Source organism: Saccopteryx bilineata, chromosome 1 (assembly GCF_036850765.1).
Source record: "Saccopteryx bilineata isolate mSacBil1 chromosome 1, mSacBil1_pri_phased_curated, whole genome shotgun sequence".
Lineage (NCBI taxonomy): Eukaryota > Metazoa > Chordata > Mammalia > Chiroptera > Emballonuridae > Saccopteryx > Saccopteryx bilineata.
The window spans coordinates 152593579-152613752 of NC_089490.1; the positions used below are offsets into that span (position 1 = coordinate 152593579).

At 49.0% G+C, this 20174-nt stretch overlaps 1 protein-coding gene across 5 annotated transcripts in view; it reads left to right on the forward strand.

Annotated features, from left to right (window-relative positions):
* MLLT1 (MLLT1 super elongation complex subunit) overlaps window positions 1–20174 on the forward strand; it is a 75732-nt gene that overhangs the window by 39520 nt on the left and 16038 nt on the right. For 4 of the 5 annotated variants that reach the window (XM_066274587.1, XM_066274577.1, XM_066274559.1 and 1 more), the window contains 2 exons: window positions 15096–15239; window positions 19029–19154. In XM_066274587.1, coding sequence (XP_066130684.1) covers window positions 15096–15239; window positions 19029–19154 — 270 coding nt within the window. The remainder of the gene's footprint in view (window positions 1–15095; window positions 15240–19028; window positions 19155–20174) is intronic. The other variant, XM_066274568.1, reaches the window with a different exon arrangement.

Sequence of the window (20174 nt, forward strand, 5' to 3'; positions counted from 1 at the left end):
ACCAAAGTGCACATGGTCTCATGTCTTGTGAGCTCCCAGACAGACAGCGGTGAGGGGTACTAGTCAGACAATCATGAAGGTGGCTACATCATCAGGGCAAGTCATCTGTGCATTGAAGCAGCAGCGGTGGATGCTGTGTGTGTTACAGGGACCCAGTTAGAAAGGGTTGGGCAAGGTTTCCCTTAGGAAGTGAGGTTTACTCAGAAACTTGTGGGTGCGGAAGAGTCAGCTGGGCAGAGAGGACAGTGCTTTCCAGGCGTAAGGTGCATAGTGTGAAGGTGGAGAGTCGGAGACATCAGGGTTCAAAAGGGAGGCTGGGGAACAGATGGGTGAGGTTGGCAGAGCCACTCATTCCCAGCACATTGCAGAGCCTTTGGAGAGTTAATCTGGGGGATGGCATGATCACATTTGCTTTTTAAAAAGACCTCTCAACCTCTGTGTGGCGAGGGGATGTGCTTTTAGGCCCTCAGTGAAGGGTCAATTCCTCTGATCCCTCTGGGCTCAGCTACCTCTTTAGGCTTAAGATCTTGTGGCACGGCTTCATAATCCCCAGTCAGGTGCCATCTCCTACCTGTCCCAGATTGTTTTGTGGTAGCACGGCCACATTATTACATAGACCTGGACTAGCCTTTCAAGGAAGTAATTCAGTGGCTGCCAAACAGGAAGCATTTGACTGAGTTCTAGTATCTGTTAGAAAGCAGGGTTGATGAGAGGGGTGGAGGGCTCTAGGATGGACCTGGAGGGCTGCTTGGTCTTAGATGAGAGCAGGTACAGGGCAGCTGAACTGATTTTGCTTTTTCAAATTAAAGATGCTGTCCCTTAATTCTGAGTTTCTGGCTTGTGATTGGTGCCACTGAAAGGAGGAAAGAAAATCAATCATAGGATGGAGACAAGAACTTAAGTTTAAAGAAAACTTCTAATGTTCTCCTACCTGCTTCAGGCCAGCAGTGCCCTCCTATGCCCTGTAGATGTTTGTTGGAGCAGGAATGCTGGCCTGGCCATGTTTTGGTATCAAACCTACAGCTCAACCATCCCCTAGAGCTGACCTTAACCCCATTTCCTCTGGTATACATCTCCCTTCGTTGTGAGATAGATGTACTATCAGTCCACTAAAACACTTTGGGAGAAGAAATAAAACATACCAGTGTACACCCTGACTTTAAAAGAGCCCAATTTTCAGAAAAGGTAAAATGTGAAGAAGTTTAGTTTGGTCATTTGCTGCTAGTATTATATATCCTCCCTGCCCTCCATCCTACCTCCCACAAGCTATTGGTGTGCAGGGAGCTTTAACCATCACTAACTTCCCGTGGCTTTACTCAAAGGCTGCTGTCTGAAATCCCAGAAAGGTCATTTTGGTACATTTTATTAGGAAGTTTGTGTGGTTTTGTCGGAATGGGTTTTTTAAAACAGTGCTGGTTTCTGAGCCTTAAGCCTTCAGTTGCAGCTTCTTGGACACATCCTTGCTGACTTGTGCTTGGTGAGGGGGAAGCAGCTGTGTAGGCACTGTCGCAGGCCTGGCAGCATGTTGTGGGAGGTCCCAGGGCCACCAAATCTTCCGCCCCTCCCTGCCCTCTTAAAGTAGAAGTGGCTCTGGGATGCAAAACCCCACTTATGTTGGGCTTGGGCAGGCTTTTCCCATCTATCCTCAGTCTAAATTGAGACTTGGTGGCTGAGAGCTGGTCTTGAGTGGTTAAGCAGGAACCCAGGTTACCCCAGTTCAGCATGCCCCTTTTGGAGTCACCATGGTTTCAATCCCTTGCCCTCGCCCCAGATTGGTGTGTGGAGGAGCCACCTGCCCCACCCCGTGGAGCCCGCTGCTCTGCACAGGGAGAGTTGGCTGGTTGATGTGGCCGAGGGGGCCTACCATCACTGGTAGATTGCCGAGGAGCCAGAACAGTAGGGGCATCATGCAAGGAGACCCAGGGAAAGGTCAGGGGGCTGCTGAGTTGTGACAAGCCGGGTGAATGCTGCCAGATGTGTGGCTTGGTTTGTCTTTCCCTGGAGCATTGTTCTGTTCCTTGATTTGGGAGCCCAAAAGTATCTGTATTTCCTAGAGGTTCAGTCAGTGTCCAGAGCTGCCTTGAAAGAGAAGTGCATGAAAGAGCACGTGTGTGCAAGAAGAGGTGCTGCCTGACCATGCTGATCACTGGCACCCCAGGACCTGGAGACCGGTCCAGGTCCAGTCCATTTCTGCCTGTTCCACAAGGGGGTGGACGCACTGGCCTCAGTCAGCTTCCCGGAGAACCTCTCTCCTCACTGATTTATGTGTTTTCCTGTAAATATGGGAATCACGTCATTTGCACTGTCAGCCCTCCACCCCAAAGTGAGGGATGCAGTTGAATATGGGTGGGGCAGGGAGTAATGGGGTGGTTGGCATTATCAGCCCAGCCCCTCACTTTCTTGGGAGTCAGAGCTGTGGTTTGGACAGTGTCAGCTCAGGCCTTGGGAGAATCTGTCCCATGTGGCTCTTGTGTCTCTTTGATTTACAGCAACTGTGGGATGTGGAAGTGGTGGTCTCTCTTAGACTGGGGCAAGGAGGGGAGTGAGGTTCAAGAGGAGACCGATGATTCTCAGGTCCCCTTGGCTTTGAGCTTTCATGGTCTCATCCTGGGGACACCACCTTTCCTCCCTTTTTGTCTGTTTTGGTCCAGGTTTCTTTGTCGAATTGCCACTTTATGTGTGTGTTTATACTGCAGGCTACTTTCTCACTCTTTTTGGTGTTTATGTTGGGAATGAATCATTAAGTCAGGGCTCCAGATAACAGAAGCTTACTTTCAGCATAAAAGTGTTTGTTTTCATGGCACACGATCTTTAAAATGTGGTGTGTGCCTTTGTGCCTTCCTGTTTTAGTTTCTAATTGCTTATCAGTACATGCATATATTCAGGTTACTGTAAATTCAGATAATACTGAAGCATGCAGAGTAGAAGAATGGGACTCCTCCCTTTCTCTCCCTTTACACCCCCCACTCTTTCTGACCTCTCAAGGTGGATGGATGGTTGAGTGTCTGTTGTCCAGAAGGTTTCCCTGTTTTATACTCGTGTAGGAGTGAGGTCTTTAATGTGAAAGTAGCGAGGCTCCTGTTAGACTCACAGTTGTGCTGTTGCCTTCTTCGGTCAACAGCCTGTCTTGGAGTTCTTTTCACGTCTGTGTGTAATGGTGACCAGCATTTTTGAGTGCTTGTATAAGGTAGGTTCCATCCTTTCTGTTTGCAGGTGAGGAAGCTGAGGCACAAACGGATGATGTACCCTTAGCTCAGGGTGACCCAGTAAGTGCAAGAGCTAGTTTAGTTCCAGAGTCTGCCTCCTCTGTCACTGTGGTCTGTGAGTACCCTCAGTGGGCGCACACTATTTTATTCAGAATTCAAAAGTACAAAAAGAAAATGTTTCTCGCACCCCCGATCTTCGGAGACAGCTTCCGCCCCTCCCCCTCCCTTAAATTGATTTTAGCAAGAAAAGAAGGAAGAGAGACAGGAACATCGATCTGTTCCTGTATGTGCCCTGACCGGGGATCGAATCCTCAACCTCCGATTCGGGATGTTGCTCCAAGCAACCCAGCTGTCTGGCCAGGGTGAGACAGCCCCTTCTTGACAAGCATGATGAAACTCTGTTGCCTGTAGTGCTGTGATGACTGTACTTCCTACACCTAGTCCTGGCCAGCCCTAAAGGTTCCCTGGCCTTCTTGGCAGGTCAGTTGGATGTGGTGAGTACCTGGACTGATGCTGTCCATGCTGTCCTGCCAGCCAGAGTTATAGCTTTTTCTCCTTTCTTCCTGTGTGCTCCCAGAACCCTGTTTTATTTTCTCCTTTCACTGAGGCTTAGAGAGGTAGATTCGCTGGTCTAGGGTTACAGTGAAACAGTGGCGGAGCTATTTTGGCATCCAGGAGGTCTCAGACCTCAAAACACACGGTTTTCAGCTCACATTATAGTGTATTTCTTAGGCTTTTTGAAAGTTTTCTTTTTCTAACTACAAAAGTGATATATATATATATATATATATATATATATATATATATATATTACAAGGATTTAAAGTCCTGTCTTCCACCTACTTTCTTGAAGTAACCACTATGAGCATTAGTTGCAAGTCCTTCCAGAAACATTTTGTTCTGGGGCATATGTGTGTGTGTGTGTGTGTGTGTGTGTGTGTGTGCACATGTTTAAACTAAAGAGCTGTGGACCCTCCTGTGTCAGTACACATAACTCTACCTCATTCTTTGTGATGTCTGCAGCACTCTTCCTCAGCTTGGACCAAAAGTAATTCCCCCAACCTCCCTCCCTAGAGAACTTTGTTCCTTCTCTAGGCCTCTTACTGCTGCAGTGCTGCCTGGTGACATTCCTCAAACGTTTGTTCACAAGCTTATAGGGCCAAATCCTGAAAGTGTAATTTCAGGTTTGGTAGGGTTGGTTTGGGGACATTTTTTCTGTGTTCCTTCCCTTGCTGTCTCTACCTGGCAGTGAGTAGTTCTTTCTTGTAGCCCTGGAGCACTCCCATTTTGGCTCATGTGTGGGTCAAGGCTGTGTTCACAAGAAGATGCCAGAGGCCGAGGCACATGGATTCCCAGGTCTGGTTTGATATGTTCCCTGTGGCCTTGGCAAATGAGTAAATGCCTCTAAACCTGTTTCCTTTCCTGATGGATAGTGAGAATTTGCGAGGATGAAATAAATGCTAGATAAACCCTATAGCACTGTACCTGGCCCTGGGAAGGGTTGACTAAGTGGTACTGGTAGTGGGCAGGTGCTATAGTGAGGCATTTGCCTGGTGGCCAAGGAGGACCTGAGGGACTTGTGGACAGAGAGTTCCATGGGGCCTCAGCTGAGCTCCTCTGAGCTCTGTTATGGGGTCTTGCCCTGTCTGTGTGTTCACGCCCCCCTTCCGCCAGGACAGAGCCCGTCACAGTAGTTAGTACAGGGGTTGGGAACCTTTTTGGCTGAGAAAGCCATGAACGCCACATATTTTAAAATGTAATTCCATGAGAGCCATACAACAACCCGTGTACATTACACATTATCCAATAAAAATTTGGTGTTGTCCCAGAGGACAGCTGTGATTGGCTCCAGCCACCCACAACCATGAACATAAGCAGTAGGAAATGAATGGATTGTAATACATAAAAATGTTTTATATATATATATTTTTTTCCTTTTTGTATTTTTCTGAAGCTGGAAATGGGGAGGCAGTCAGACAGACTCCCACATGCGCCTGACCGGGATCCACCTGGCATGCCCACCAGGGGGCAATGCTCTGCCCATCTGGGGCATTGCTCTGTTGCAACCAGAGCCATTCTAGCGCCTGAGGCAGAGGCCACAGAGCCATCCTCAGCACCTGGGCCAACCTTGCTCCAATGGAGCCTTGGCTGTGGGAGGGGAAGAGAGAGACAGAGAGGAAGGAGAGGGGGAGGGGTGGAGAAGCAGATGGGCGCTTCTCCTGTGTGCCCTGGCCGGGAATCAAACCCAGGACTCCGGCACGCCAGGCCGACACTCTACCACTGAGCCAACCGGCCAGGGCCTGTTTTATATTTTTAACATTTTTTTTTTTAATTAGAGATTTGTCTGCGAGCCAGACGCAGCCATCAAAAGAGCCACATCTGGCTCGTGAGCCATAGGTTCCCAACCCGAGTTAGTAGGTACTCAGATGCAGCACCATGAGAAAGGCTGGGGGTGGATCCAAGCATACATATTTAAATGTATTTGTTTACTTATTTATTTTTATTTTAGTGAGAGGAGGGGAGGCAGAGACAGACTCTCGTACGTGCCCCAAACAGGATCCACCTGGAAAGCTCACTTGGGGGCGATGCTCTGCCCATCTGGGGTATTGTTCCATTGCTCAGCAATTGAGCTCTTCTTAGCGTCTGAGGCAGAGGCCATGGAGCCATCCTCAGCACCCAGGGCCAACCTGCTGCAGTCAAGCCATGGCTGCAGGAGTGGACGAGATAAGGAAGTGAGAGGGTGGTGGGGTGGAAGCAGATGGGCACTTCTCCTGAGTGCCTCAACCAGGAATCGAACCCAGAACATCCACACACTTGGCTGACACTGTACCACTGAGCCAATGAGCTAGGGCCTATTTAAATATATTTAATATAGAAAACTTAAAAATACTATACATACATAAGTGTTCACAGCTGCTGCTGCAATCACTCTCCTAAGGCCAGCACAGCTTCTAGCTTGCCAGACTCCAGCTGAAGCAGAAGATGGGTAAGTAAGAAAGTCTTGAGGCCCTGGCCCATGGCTTAGTGGATAGAGTGTCCACCTGGCATATGGACATCCCAGCTTCGATGCCCCATCACAGCACACAGGAGAAGTGACCATCTGCTTCTTCCCCCTGTCCCTCTCCCTCTTCTGTCTGCTTTTCTGTCCCACAACCGGTGGCTTGATTGGTTCAAGCATAGCCCCAGGCACTGAGGTAGCTCCATTGGAGCTCATCAGCCTCAGATGCTAGAAGTGGCTCGGTACTCGATCATCAGTCCCCGATGGGGTTGTTGGGTGGATCCCCATCAGTCGTGGCAAATGCAGGAGTCTACCTATCTCCCTTCCTCTCACCTTAAAGAAAAAAAATCTCTATACCATGGCTTTTACGAAGGAGACTGCCCCAGTGGTAAAGCACCCAGGAAGCACTGGCTATGAAAGTTGTTCACAAGAGTGTGCCCTCTACTGGGGGAGTGAAGAAACTCATCATTACAGGCCTGGTATCATGGCGCTTCATGTAATTGGATGTTATCAGAAGTCCACTGAACTTCTGATTCAAAGTGTGAGAAATTGTTCAGGACTTCAAAACAGAGCACAGCTCTTGGTGCTTTGCAGGAGGCAAGTGGCCTATCTAATTGCCATCTTCTTTTTGAAGATACCAAACTGTGCGTTATCCATCCCAAATTTGGTAACAGCCATGCCAAAAGAAATCCTGTTAGAATACCACATTTGTGGAAATGTGCTTAAGAATCCACTATGATGAGAAACATTTCACTCTTTAAAAAAAATTCTCTTCCTGTTGTTGGTAGTTCTGAACATTGATTTTCCCCCCCAAGGAGTCAAAAGGTACCTAAGTGTATGATTGCAAGTGAAAAATAATGGACAGAAATCAGGTTGTGGCAGTTTTTTCATTTTCATTTGTGTGTGAATATTTTTTTTTTTTTTGCATTTTCTTTTGCATTTTTCTGAAGCTGGAAACAGGGAGAGACAGTCAGACAGACTCCCGCATGCGCCCGACCGGGATCCACCCGGCACGCCCACCATGGGGCGACGCTCTGCCCACCAGGGGGCGATGCTCTGCCCATCCTGGGCGTCGCCACGTTGCGACCAGAGCCACTCTAGCGCCTGGGGCAGAGGCCACAGAGCCATCCCCAGCGCCCGGGCCATTTTTGCTCCAGTGGAGCCTTGGCTGCGGGAGGGGAAGAGAGAGACAGAGAGGAAGGTGCGGCGGAGGGGTGGAGAAGCAAATGAGCGCTTCTCCTGTGTGCCCTGGCCAGGAATCGAACCCGGGTCCTCCGCACGCTAGGCCGACGCTCTACCGCTGAGCCAACCGGCCAGGGCCTGTGTGTGAATATTTTTTAAAGATTTTAATCATTTTAGAAAAGAAAGAGAGAAAGAAAGAAGGGGGGAGGAGCAGGAAGCATCAACTCCCATATGTGCCTTGACCCGCAAGCCCCCAGGGTTTTGAAACAGCAACCTAAGCATTCCAGGTCAACGTTTTATCCACTGTGCCACCACAGGTCTGTGTGTGAATTTTTTAAACTATAAATGCAGGGACATAAAGCATTAATGTATTTCAGAATGTTTCAGTGAATATATTTCAGCAGTTCAGCTTCATAATAATTTTAAATCTGTTAAATTTTTCTGGACAATGTCAGCATTTGCATTTTTTGAAAACAAACAAATATCTTATTGATGGTAACTAAATGGTATTTGTAGCATTTTTTTAAACTTTTTTTTATTGAATCAGCAGTCACTTGGATAGTGTCGTTTTCATCTCTACCCTCAGGATTATTTTGAATCATGTGCTAGACAGCGTGGGAGAGGAGGGGAGGGGAGGGGAGGGGAAGGGAGGGGAGGGGAGAGTTAATTAATCTGCAAATATTTCAGTCTGTGTTTGTAAAAGATAAGTCTCTTTAAAAATAAGAAACCTGCCCTGGCCGGTTGGCTCAGCGGTAGAGCGTCGGCCTGGCGTGCGGGGGACCCAGGTTCGATTCCCGGCCAGGGCACATAGGAGAAGCACCCATCTGCTTCTCCACCCCCGCCCCCCCCCTCCTTCCTCTCTGTCTCTCTCTTCCCCTCCCGCAGCCAAGGCTCCGTTGGAGCAGAGATGGCCCGGGCGCTGGGGATGGCTCCTTGGCCTCTGCCCCAGGCGCTAGAGTGGCTCTGGTCGCAGCAGAGCGACGCCCCGGAGGGGCAGAGCATCGCCCCCTGGTGGGCAGAGCTTCGCCCCTGGTGGGCGTGCCGGGTGGATCCCGGTCAGGCACATGCGGGAGTCTGTCTGACTGTCTCTCCAGCTTCAGAAAAATACAAAAAAAAAAAAAAAAAAAGTAAACAAACAAACAAAAAATAATAAGAAACCTAACCACAATATTGTCATTTCTAGAAATTAATAAATCTTTAATATTAAATATCCAATAATGTCAAATTTCCCTAATTGTCATATGTGTGTGAGTGTAAATAATTTTGTTTAAATCAGGATTCAAATGTCAGTGCATTGCTATTGGTTTCTGTAGCTCTTAAGCTTCTTTCAATCTTTTTTCTCCTTCCATTTCTCTTTCTTTCTTTGCAAAGCATTTAAAAAAGCTGTATCATTTGTCCCATAGGGATGTTGCTGAAAGCAGCCCTCTAAACCAGCAGTTAGAACAAGGTCCATGATGAGATTCAGGTTTCCGGTTTTTTGTTTGTTTTTGTTTTTGTTTTTCAAGACCTGCAAATATGAACTCCAGGGCTCCTCACAAAGGAAAGTCAAACAGGCCCCAGGTACAGGTGTGGGCAGGGCCGACATGGTGAGGAGACTGCCCTGAGGATCCTGAGGAGCCAGGTGTTCTCTGGAATGCCAACAGTCTGAGGGGTTGGTTACTTTTCTGTTCGTATCCCAGAGTGGGGCAGTAAACCTGTGGGTTCTCCAGGGCCAGCCCTGCTAGCTGCAGGAGAGGGCAGGGCCCTGGAGATGGCTTGGGGAATTGGCAGGAGGGTCTGAGGTGATGGAGAGGCAGCATCAAGAGCTCCCAGTGCAGTCAGCCCAGTTTGCCTTGATGTGCCCCATGCCAGGGCCTGACTCCCCACATACTGAGGATGGGTGCACACGTGCTGTCTGTGGTTGCTGGCACCAGTTTAGCCAGTTCCTCCACATCTGAGTTTGCTGAGGCCAAGGCCAGAGGAAGATGCTGGCCTGTGGCCAGTGACCTGGGGTGTGGGTGACTGCCCACAGTCTTGTCTGAGAACACTTGAGGCAGGACTCAGCTGCCTTTCTATGAGTGGGGCACATGTAGGGGTCTGGCAGGACTAAGGATGTTACTCTTTGGTACTGGCCAGTACACCTGGAACGTGGCCACTCCTTACCAAGTATGCTGCTGGCTTTTCAGGGTGTTGTGGTGCTGGCTGTGTCTCAGCTTTCTCTGGAGGCTGGTTTCCCAGGGGCTGGTCAGGAAGTAGTCTCTCACCTTCCTGGAAGTTCCCAAGCATCTCAAACTTGTCCAGAGGAAGTTCCGGTCAGCTTTTCTCAGTGTGCTTTAAAGTACACATCAGCTGCAGGTCACATGCCGGTCCTTTGGGGAGGCCTCTGCCTCGCCCTGATGCTGTCCGCAGTTTGCATCTCTGGGGAGTCATACAGAACTCTTCCTGGTCTACTGTTTTGGGCTGTTGCCATGACCTGTTTGGTTCGTGTGGGTATGAAATCCTCCTCAGAGGTTCTGGAGAATACCGCCTGCCCATAGTGTATTTTCACTCTCCACCAACCAGCCACATGGTACCAGGCACGTTACTGCTTCTGTTTCAGTTTCTTCATCTGTGAAATGGTGACAGTAAGAGCACGTGTGTTCAGTAAGGGCTCTGAAGCATTCATATATATTAAGTGCTTGGAAAAGTGCCTGGCTACAGTAAATGCTCCCCAAATGTGGTGCTACATAGTATAGAGTCAGTGTCATGTCACTATCACTGCTGTGGTGTGGCTCTTCATCTACAGACCCTGAGTATTCATAAGGTCAGAGATCCTTCCTTGGTCTCAGTCACTGCTTTGAACACATGGCAGGCACCCATTAAATTTTTTTAGAGTAAATGAGTATGTGGACACATTAAACAGACACAGGTATTCGGTCAGTGCCAGGCCCATCAGAAAAAAGGGTCCCTTTGTCCATCATGCTCACAGTCTATTGGAGTGGGTGGACAGAAAACAGACATCCATCTTGTGGACCTTGATTAGTCCTACTTATGACAGTGAATCACACACTGTGATTGGGGACAGTGATCCAAGAAGGCCTGCCCCGGGATGAGTTTAGATGTTCCCAAACTGGAAGTTTGGGCCAGCCCAGGGGAGAGCTGGATGGGGGGAGTAGAAGATGGCAGCGTGGCCTGAGATGGCCAGATTGCATTGGCTGTGGTGATGGTTTGGCCTTTGCTCCAGGCTCAGAGGGAGTCCATTGGCAGGTTTTAAAGAAGTGGGTTGGGTATGAGCCAAGAGCCAGTTTACATTTTGTGGATTAAAGGGGGCTGTAGTTGAAGCAGCTGGACGGTTAGGGGCTGTTGAAGTGGTCTAGGGAGACGAAGAGGAGAGGCTGGCTGAGGAGCCAGGAAGCAGCAGCCGGACCTGCCTAGAAGCCAGAAAGTGAAGCTGCAGCTAAGGATGGTGCAGCCAGGAGGGTGGATTTTGCTTCTGAGCCTTGGCATGCTCCTGTATTTGGCAGAGCTATGGAGTCCTCTTTCAGTGTCCCTCTATTTCCCTTTGGGGTATCCTGTGACTTCAGGTACCATCAGTCAGCTCTGTCTCCCAGGTGCCCTCTTCTAGGCCAGCTCTCTTTCAGATAAAAACAGTAGCTTTTATTTATGAATGGCACTGAGCTGAGTGCTTCAACTGTGTTATCTCATTGAATCTTCCGCCTGTTACAGGTAAAGAAACTGAGGCTCAGAATGACAGGCCTGTGACCAAGGCTGGGCAGCCAGTGAGAGGCAAGCCCCAGCCAGCCTTGCAACCTGATCCAGTGCCTGCCTATCTGCTGGTGTCCCTGAGGACCCAGGACACCCTCCCCTCCCTGATGCATTCCGAGTCAAGCTTCTCCTCTGAATGTGCTTCACTGCCTTGTATCCACCCAAAAAGGTTATCAGGGAAAGTTTGAAACATCTACAGAAATAGACTGAGTGATAGAACAAGCCCTCTTGTAGCCATTGCCACATGTGATACATACATCCAATGTATCATGTAGCCACTTTGGTTCATACCTGGCCTGTCACTCCCCCAACCTGAGTCATTTAGGAGCCCATCTCAGACATTATCAGCATTTTACATATCAGTAGTCCGTAATGTTTTCTAAAATATAAGGACTGCTTTTTAAGAATAATAATAAAAGACCCTGGCCGGTTAGCTCAGTGGTAGAGTGTCGGCCTGGCGTGCAGAAGTCCCGGGTTCGATTCCCGGCCAGGGCACACAGGAGAAGCGCCCATCTGCCTCTCCACCCCTTCCCCTCTCCTTCCTCTCTGTCTCTCTCTTCCCCTCCCGCAGCCGAGGCTCCATTGGAGCAAAGATGGCCCGGGCACTGGGGATGGCTCCTTGGCCTCTGCCCCAGGTGCTGGAGTGGCTCTGGTCGCAACAGAGCGACGCCCCAGAGGGGCAGAGCATCGCCCCTTGGTGGGCAGAGCGTCGCCCCCTGGTGGGCATGCCAGGTGGATCCCGGTCGGGCGCATGCGGGAGTCTGTCGGACTGTCTCTCCCCATTTCCAGCTTCAGAAAAATACAAAAAAAAAAAAAAAAGAATAATAATAAAAATACCAGTATTGCACCTACAAATTCAAAATTCCTTAATATCCATTCCTGGCCCCTTTCTTACTCCATTGTTGGATCAGGCCTTCTCTTATTCATCCTCTCATTTCATTCTTTTAGCAAATATGAAGTACCTCCCCTGGTCAGACACCTGGAGGGAGTGTAAGACAGCAGTCCCCAGACAGAGCCCCTGCCTCCAAGAGCTTCCCAGTTTGGTGGCAAGACATACCCTTTGTGACAGGTGCCTTCATAAGGGTGGGCACGGGGCAGTGCTGGAACAGAGGTGCACCTGCCATGTTTAGGGCTTACTACAGAGTGTCTTCCTCCTTGACAATACATTGGGAAGCAGCTGATAGCCTTGGGACAGCACCTCCATGGTACTAGCACTTTCTACCTGAGACTTTCCTGGCTTCCTTTGCAGTCCTCCCATAGTTGACACTGCACCACCAGGCAGTGCATCACACAAGTTGGCAGGAAAGAGAGGCGCTGAGACTTTCTCCCTGCACGTTTATTTTATTTTATTTTATTTTATTTTATTTTATTTTATTTTATTTTTTTAGTGAGAGAGACAGGAAGGGGAGACATGAGAAGCATCAACTTGTAGTTGCTGCACTTAGTTGTTCATTGATTGCTCCTCATATGTGTGTTGACTGGGGGACTCTAGCCAAGCCAGTGACCCCTTGCTCAAGCCAGCAACCCTGGGATCATGTCGATGATCTTATGCTCAAGCCAATGACTCGACTTTTAAGCTGGTAAACCTGTGCTTAAGCCGGTGACCTTGGGATTTTGAACCAGTGTCCCAGGTCAATGCTCTATCTGCTGCATCACCACAGTCAAGCTGCACGTTTATTTTTGATTGGGAAGGAAAGCCTTCCCTAGACTGACACCCTCCCTCTACCCTTACATTTCATCGTCCCAGACTAGGTCACACATCCACTTTGGACAAGAGGAACATTTCCAAGTCTGGTTTAGATGGGTTAAAGTAGAAACCCTTGCTTCCTGGGACGAGAGGCTACGGGGAGGGGCAAGGTGCCATCGCCTGACACAGTAGCGCAATGGATAAAGTGTCAGGCTGGGATGCGGAGGACCCAGGTTCAAAACCCCGAGGTTGCCCCAAGGGGTTCGGGGGAAGAGAAGAGGGTATGGACAATGTCTGTGTTGGGGGCTCAGCCACTTTGCTCCCCCTCCCTTTCTGGGCTGACCTGTCGTCCCCTTTGAATTGCTGAGAAACCTTTGCTGGCTCCCATACTCTCCTAGGTTTTTCTCTCCCAGTGGAGAGCATTTCAGAAAAGTCACCCTTTTAAAGCATACAGATTTGGTGATTTTTTGTATCTTCACAGTGTTGTGCAATCAAAACAGCTTTCTTTTTTTAACTTTTCTATTGATTTGAGAGAGAGAGAGAGAGAGAGAGAGAGAGAGAAGCATCAACTTGTTTTTTCATTTAGTTCCATTTACTTATGTGCTCGAGTATTGATTGCTTCTCCTATGTATCTTGAACGAGGGTTGAACCCATGGCCTCTGATGTACTTGGTTAACGCTTTAGCCACTGAGCCACCTTGCCAGGGCCAACAGTTTTCCAATTCCAGAATATTTTACTCATTCCATAAAGAAACCCTGTGCCCATTAGCAGTTAGTTTTTATGTCCCCCTAACCAGTCCCTGGCACCCACAAATCTACTTCTTATCTCTGTGGATATGCCTGTTCTGGACATTTCATATAAATAGAGTCAAACACTCTGTTTCCTTTAGTGTCTAGCTTCTCTCACTGAATATCATGTGTTAAAGGTTCATCTATTTTGTAGCAAGTGTTGGTGCTCCACTCCTTTTCACGCCCGAGTAATATTCCACTCTTTTCATGGCTGAGTAATATTCTAGTATATGGATGGACCACATTTCGTTTATCCATTCATCCATCAGTGGACATTGGGTTGTTTCCAGTTTAGCTGTTTTGAATCATGCTGGTTGGACATAGGTGTACAAGTTTTGTATGGATATGTTTTTCATTTCTCTTGGGTATATATGTAGGAGATATATATGTATATGGGTCACATAGCTATTCTATTTTAACATTTTGAGGAATTCCCAGACTGTTTTCCAAAGCAATTTTTTATTTTTACTTATTTTTTTTGGTGACAAAGACAGATAGGGACAGACAGATAAGAAGGGAGAGAAGCATCAATTCTTCGTTATTGCTCCTTAGTCTCCTTAGTTGTTCATTGATTGCTTTCTCATATATGCCTTGCCCGGGGGGGGGGGGGCTGCAGCAGAGAGAGTGACCCCTTGCTCGAGCCAGCGACCTTGGGCTTCAAGCCAGTGAGTGACATTTAGGCTCAAGCCAGAGACCATGGGGTCATGTCTATGATCCCATGTCAAGCCAGTGACCCCACATTCAAGCTGGATGAGCCCGTGCTCAAGCCGGCAACCTTGGGGTTTTGAACTTGGGTCCTCCACATCCCAGTCTGACACTTTATCCATTGCGCTACTGCGTCAGGCAATGGTACCATTTTTCGTTCTCACTAGCAATGCACAGAGATCCAGTTTCTCCACATCCTCACCAACACTTGTTATTTTTTGTTTTTTTTTTGATAATTGCCATCCTAGTGGTTGTAGGGTGGTATCTCCTGGTTTTGATTTGCATTTTCATAATGATTAATGATGTTGAACATTTTTTTATGTGCTTATTGGTGATTTGTTTATCTTTGGGGAAATTTCCCTTCTGGTAAAGGGGTGGGTAGAGGCTCTAGGATCATGAATCTCAACCTGTGATCAAGTCTCAGCCCTGTCACTTAGCAGCTATGTGTCTTCAAGCCTTGGTTTCTCCATTTTTTGCAGGTACTGCGAGAGTTCAAGGGGAAGAGGGGGGTGTGGGGGATGTATATGCTATCTGCAAGAATATTTCTATTAACCATCTGAGAATGTCATTCTTAATGATCTTTGCTTCTGTTGTGGGGCCTGCTTTGCTGGATCCTCTGCAAAGAATAAGTGAATTCATTAACTGGGTAGGCACACACAGAGAAAAGTGGAAGCCAACCAAAGGAGAAAGGAAGGTAGGGGCTGGCAGTGGGGAGCATGTGTCCACTTCTGTCCTGTGGCTGTCTCTGCAGCCTCCTATCCATCCTCTGAAATGAGCTTCCTTGTTTGTTTGTTTTTTTGTTTAAGGAGGAGCCGAGGAAGGTTTGCTTCACTTATGACCTATTCCTGAACCTGGAGGGCAACCCGCCTGTAAACCACCTGCGCTGTGAGAAGCTGACTTTCAACAACCCCACCATTGAGTTCCGGTACAAGCTCCTGATGGCTGGCGGGGTGAGTGTGCCAGAGCGGGCAGGCCTTGCCTCTGTTCGAACGGACGTAGCTTCTCTGTCGTGCATTTGTCTCTGCTTCCTATGCTAGGATGCCTTGGGCTCTCCCGGGCACGTCTCTCCAGCCTATGGTTGGACACCTGATACTCAGAGGAGAAGGTTGCACAGGTAGCATCTGTCAACGCTCGGTAGAAGCCAGGTGTCTGAGTCTGTGCGGGGATGTTGTCTGCTGGGAATGACTAGTTGCTATTTATCCTCATAGCTTCCTGGTTGGCTTGTGATTAATTAGCATCTTCTTCTATAAGGTGGTGGGGGTGAGGGGAGGAGTGGGCATGAAGCCAGCCTGTCAGCTTGGCAAGGTGCTGGAGCCAGCTTTTAAATGGATTGGCAAGGCCTTTCCGAAGCCCTGTCACCTGGGGAAACAGGGCTCTGCAGGGTCCCTTATGATGCATACCACCTGGCAGTTGTGTCCTTCTGAGGCCAGATGAGGGTGTCCACTCTCAGAATCTAGGTCTCTGTCGTGAGTCATTGGCTAGTGATCCTGGTGTGGTGGCAGGATGCCAGGAGCATGTGTCAGCTTTTGGAGAATGGGGGTGGGGTGCTTGGTGCTGATGGATGCTTGGTTGTGGAAGAGGCAGGGCACTTGATTATAGGCTGGACTATGTGTGCTGAAGGAGGTGTAGGCTGAGTACATAGTATATCCCAAAGCCACCTGTTAGTGACCCAAAGTCACTGAGCATTTGCCTCGCTGCCAGAGGTGTCTGCAGTGGACGGTTCAGGTCTAGGTCGTGAGTGAGTGAGTGTGTGTGTGTGTGGCAGACCCACCTCCCCAGCGAATACAAGTTCTTGCTGAGTTTCTTTGGGCCTAGGGAGCAGTCTTTTTCTTTTCATTTAATTGGGTCTTTTATAAAAAAAAAAAAAGTTATTTATTTATTGCATAAAATTTGAGTAATTTCTGCTATGTCCCTAATAAAAGATTAGTCTGGAATTTCGACCTAGAATATGATTGCTGATGGAGTTTGGTAACAGAACAGGGAGGTGTTGGAATCAATTGACATAGACATTTGTTCTGAGGTTTGCCCAGGAGTTCTGGAAGAACCAAGAAAGTGGGGTGGTTTTTCCAGGTTCAACAGTCCTCTTCAGCTCTGTCTCTCCATCTTATTTTCCAAAATACTTCCCTGAGATGTTACCCAGGGGTTCTATAGTCATATCTTGGGTAGATGCTCAGTCAACATTCCGTGTACCTGTCAGAGCTCCAGGACCAAGAGACTGTCCCCCTCTGCTCCATGCATCAGGAGGTTTTCTTTGTTTTGAAGAGATGAAGGCTCAATATGCATCTAAACCTTATCAAACTGGAGGGGCAGGGAGGAGGAGGAGGAGGTATGAGGAGTTGAGGTAGAGAGGCTGGGATGGCAGGGTGTATCTTGCAGTTTGGGAAGGGCCAGCCCAGGAGAGAGGGAGAGTTAGGCTCTTGGGCGGTGGCCCAGTGGTCTCTGAGGTACTTTTCAACCCTTGGTGAGGGCTGTCCAGAGAGTTAGTTGTATAGTCAGGAACATTCTTGTCCTTTGGGACTGTGGACCTTTGGGGCTTAGGTTCTCTGGTTTTAGGAGCAGCCTGGGACCTTTATGAGACAGTTGTTCCTGAGACCTGAGTTGTGTATGGCCTTTGTGTGAGCCAGTCTGGAGTTCTGAGTGTTCCCAGTGGGGCTGGCATTTGCCATCTGGTGGCAAGTGACCATAGACCCACCTGTGTTGACGTTCGTGCTAGAAGAACTGGAGGACCATGTGATCTCTAAGTCGATGAGAGCTGCTTTCTGTGGCCCTCACTATGGGGCACGAGTTCTGTAATTCCTCGCATGAGGTTCAGACCTTCTTAGCAGTGATCAGAGTGGCTTGGCCACTTTTCTAGATGGTCAGAGGCCAGCCCTGCTTGTCCCTTCCACATCACTGATGTTTCATCCTTTGTGCCATCAGCGTCAAGGGTCTGTATTTCCATCAGGTGAGACTGTTCTTAAGAACCCCAGTGCTGGAGGTAGAAATGGATTCATTTGTTCACTTACCTTTTTGTCAAAAGGCTGTTAGAAAGGAGAGAAAAATGCAAGGCCTTCGCTGCATTGTCCTGGCATAGTGTCAGTCTAAGACATTCTTGTGAAGGAGAGAAGGGAAATGAAAACAAAAGGAGAAGGCATAGTTGGTGTGGGAATGGACTGAGGCCCCTGTCTGTTCTTCTGGGTTAGGTTGTCTAACCTTGTGCATGTCCTTGCTGGCCTTAGAGCAGGGGTCGGAACCTTTTTGCCTGAGAGAGCCATGAACGCCACATATTTTAAAATGTAATTCCATGAGAGCCATACAATGACCCGTGAATGTTACGCATTATCCAATAAAAATTTGGTGTTGTCCCGGAGGACAGCTGTGATTGGCTCCAGCCATCCGCAACCGTGAACAAGAGCAGTAGGAAATGAATGGATTGTAATACATGAGAATGTTTTATATTTTTAACGTTATTATTTTTTTAATTAAAGATTTGTCTGCAAGCCAGATGCCATCGAAAGAGCCACATCTGGCTCACGAGCCATAGGTTCCCAACCCCTGCCTTAGAGTGGTGATTTCCCGAGACCTGGTTATCTTCAGCTGTGCAGGCCAGGGTCAGACAGGTTCTGGGGCCTGGGGTTAAGAGTGTTATGGTGAGACAGGCTTTAATGAGCAACTTGGCCTCAGGCCTTGCTGCCTCAGAGTTGGAGGTGGGGGCTAGAGTGGCAGAAAGGGCTCCCCTACCCTTCTTTCAACCCATTGTCCCCATGACCATGACGGCATTACATCAGCCTCCTCAGATGAAAAGTTGGGCTCGTCAAGGATCCTAAGTGCTCAAAGTTAATTAAAGCTAAATGCTCTTTTTCTTCCCTTTTTTTAAATGTGAACTTTATTCTTTTGTTCTGTCTTGTTGCCATCTGGAAGGTTTTCTCTGAGTGGCTGACTACGATAGTGTGAACTTCAATATCAGTATTTTGAGAACTTGCCCCCGAGTCTTCTCTCCTTTCAGCAGGTGCTACGGGAGCCTCACTGGACCTGGGCAGGTGTTTCCGGGAGCACCTCCTGGCAGCAGCTCAGGCCCTTCCTCCTCCTAGTTAACAAAGGGCAGAGCTCTCATCCCTCTCCTGCAGGCTCCAGTGAGATGGCTTTTGCGGAGAGCTTGGCAAGCTCCCGTGCAATTCCCACCTGCCTCGGCTTCGCTGCTTGCTCGCTCCTTGTTTCTCTCAACTTGATTCACCTGAGAGTGGAGGAGTGAGGCTCCCCCAGGAGATGTGGGACCTGGTGAAGTAACACACATGCACATCCCACAGAAGTTGCTTTCTCTGCCGCACGCCTTCCCAGAGTGGGTTTCTGCCTGGCTTTTTGCCTTTATGCTTCTGGTCTTTCTTAACTGCAGCACGCAGGCCAGCTTTGGCCACAGCTGCCTCCTTGTGCTTCTTGAACACACCACCAGTCTTTTTGGCCGGGGGCCCTCCTCCCCAAGACTGCCACCTGCACCTGGGCCCAGCCATCCTGGGACCCTGCTCTCTTCGCTTTCCACCATGATCCCGCTTCACTTTGAGCGCTCAGCACCCAGACCCTCATGGAGGAAATGCCTTTGACTCTTTTGGGAAAGTGACGCCCAGGTTCTCCCTGGCCCCCACCCCAAGAGGGAAGCTTGGACACCTCTAGCTGCTCTACTGCGAACCAACTTCCTCTTGCCCATTGGATTTCCAGCCTGCCTCCTTGCTCGCTGATAACATCTGTCTCTTCTTTATCACTAGGTGATGGTAATGCCCGAAGGAGCAGACACGGTGTCCAGGCCCAGTCCTGACTACCCCATGTTACCCACAATTCCACTCTCTGCCTTCTCTGACCCCAAGAAGACCAAACCATCCCACGGCTCCAAGGTTAGTGAGGCGGAAGGCCCAGTCACATGGGAGCATTGGGGCCCAGCAGGGGGTCCTGGGCTCAGGACGCTCCCTCTGCAGAGCTGGACCTTCCGTCCCTGGACTCTTTCCCTTAGCATCTTCCTCTTGGAGCTCTCTCTGCTTTGTGTGGCTGCTCTCTGCCACTTAGTCAGAAGGGCCAGCCCCTCCTGAAGTACGTAGAACAGCCTAGTAATCATAGGCTCTTTGCCATATTCCTCTTGAGGCCAGAGAGCCTTCCCTGTCCTCCCCCTTCCCACTGAGTCAGTGGGCTTAGGACCACTCAGACAGAACCCCAAGATAGTTTCACATGTTTGGGAGCCATGGACAGTGTGTCATCTGCAGCTACCACTGCCTACCTTCTCAGGCCTTCTGAGGACAGCCAGGATGCCCCATCCACCAGGGCTAGGTGCTTCCTCTCTGGGCTGCTCCAGGTTTGGCTTCTTTCTTTAGCAGCAGCTCCCAATAGAGAAAACTTACTTGGAGGAGAGGCCAGGTAGAACCATGTGAGGGAGCTGATTTTCTCAAGAAGAAACATTTTATCATCTTCTCTCAGTCCCATCAGGAGAGTGGCACTCTGCCTTCCTGAGACCACTCTCTGAATCGTCCCAGAGTGGCTGCCAGAGCCCTTCTGATGGTGTCACAATGTGCACATAACTCCTGGGTGTTCGTCCGGTTCCCCTGCAGCCGCCTACAAAGCTCCGTGTCCCGGGGGCCATGTTCCATCTGGTTCTCAGGCCAGCTGCTTGTCTTTGTATCACCGACCCCTCAAGGTTATCCACTTCTCATCTTTGCATTTTTCTTGCTTCACTTACCAGTTGGCTGTTGTAGGCTTGGGGTATCCAGGTGAGACAGGCTGACCTCTCAGGCCAAATTACAGCCTCACTCATCAGCAATACTGGGAGAGAGGCACATCACCCAGGCAGGGTCTTCCTGGCACTTTCCCCAGGCCAGTCAGTCTTTAAAATCCTTAGATTCATCTGACTTAAGCCCTTGAGACGT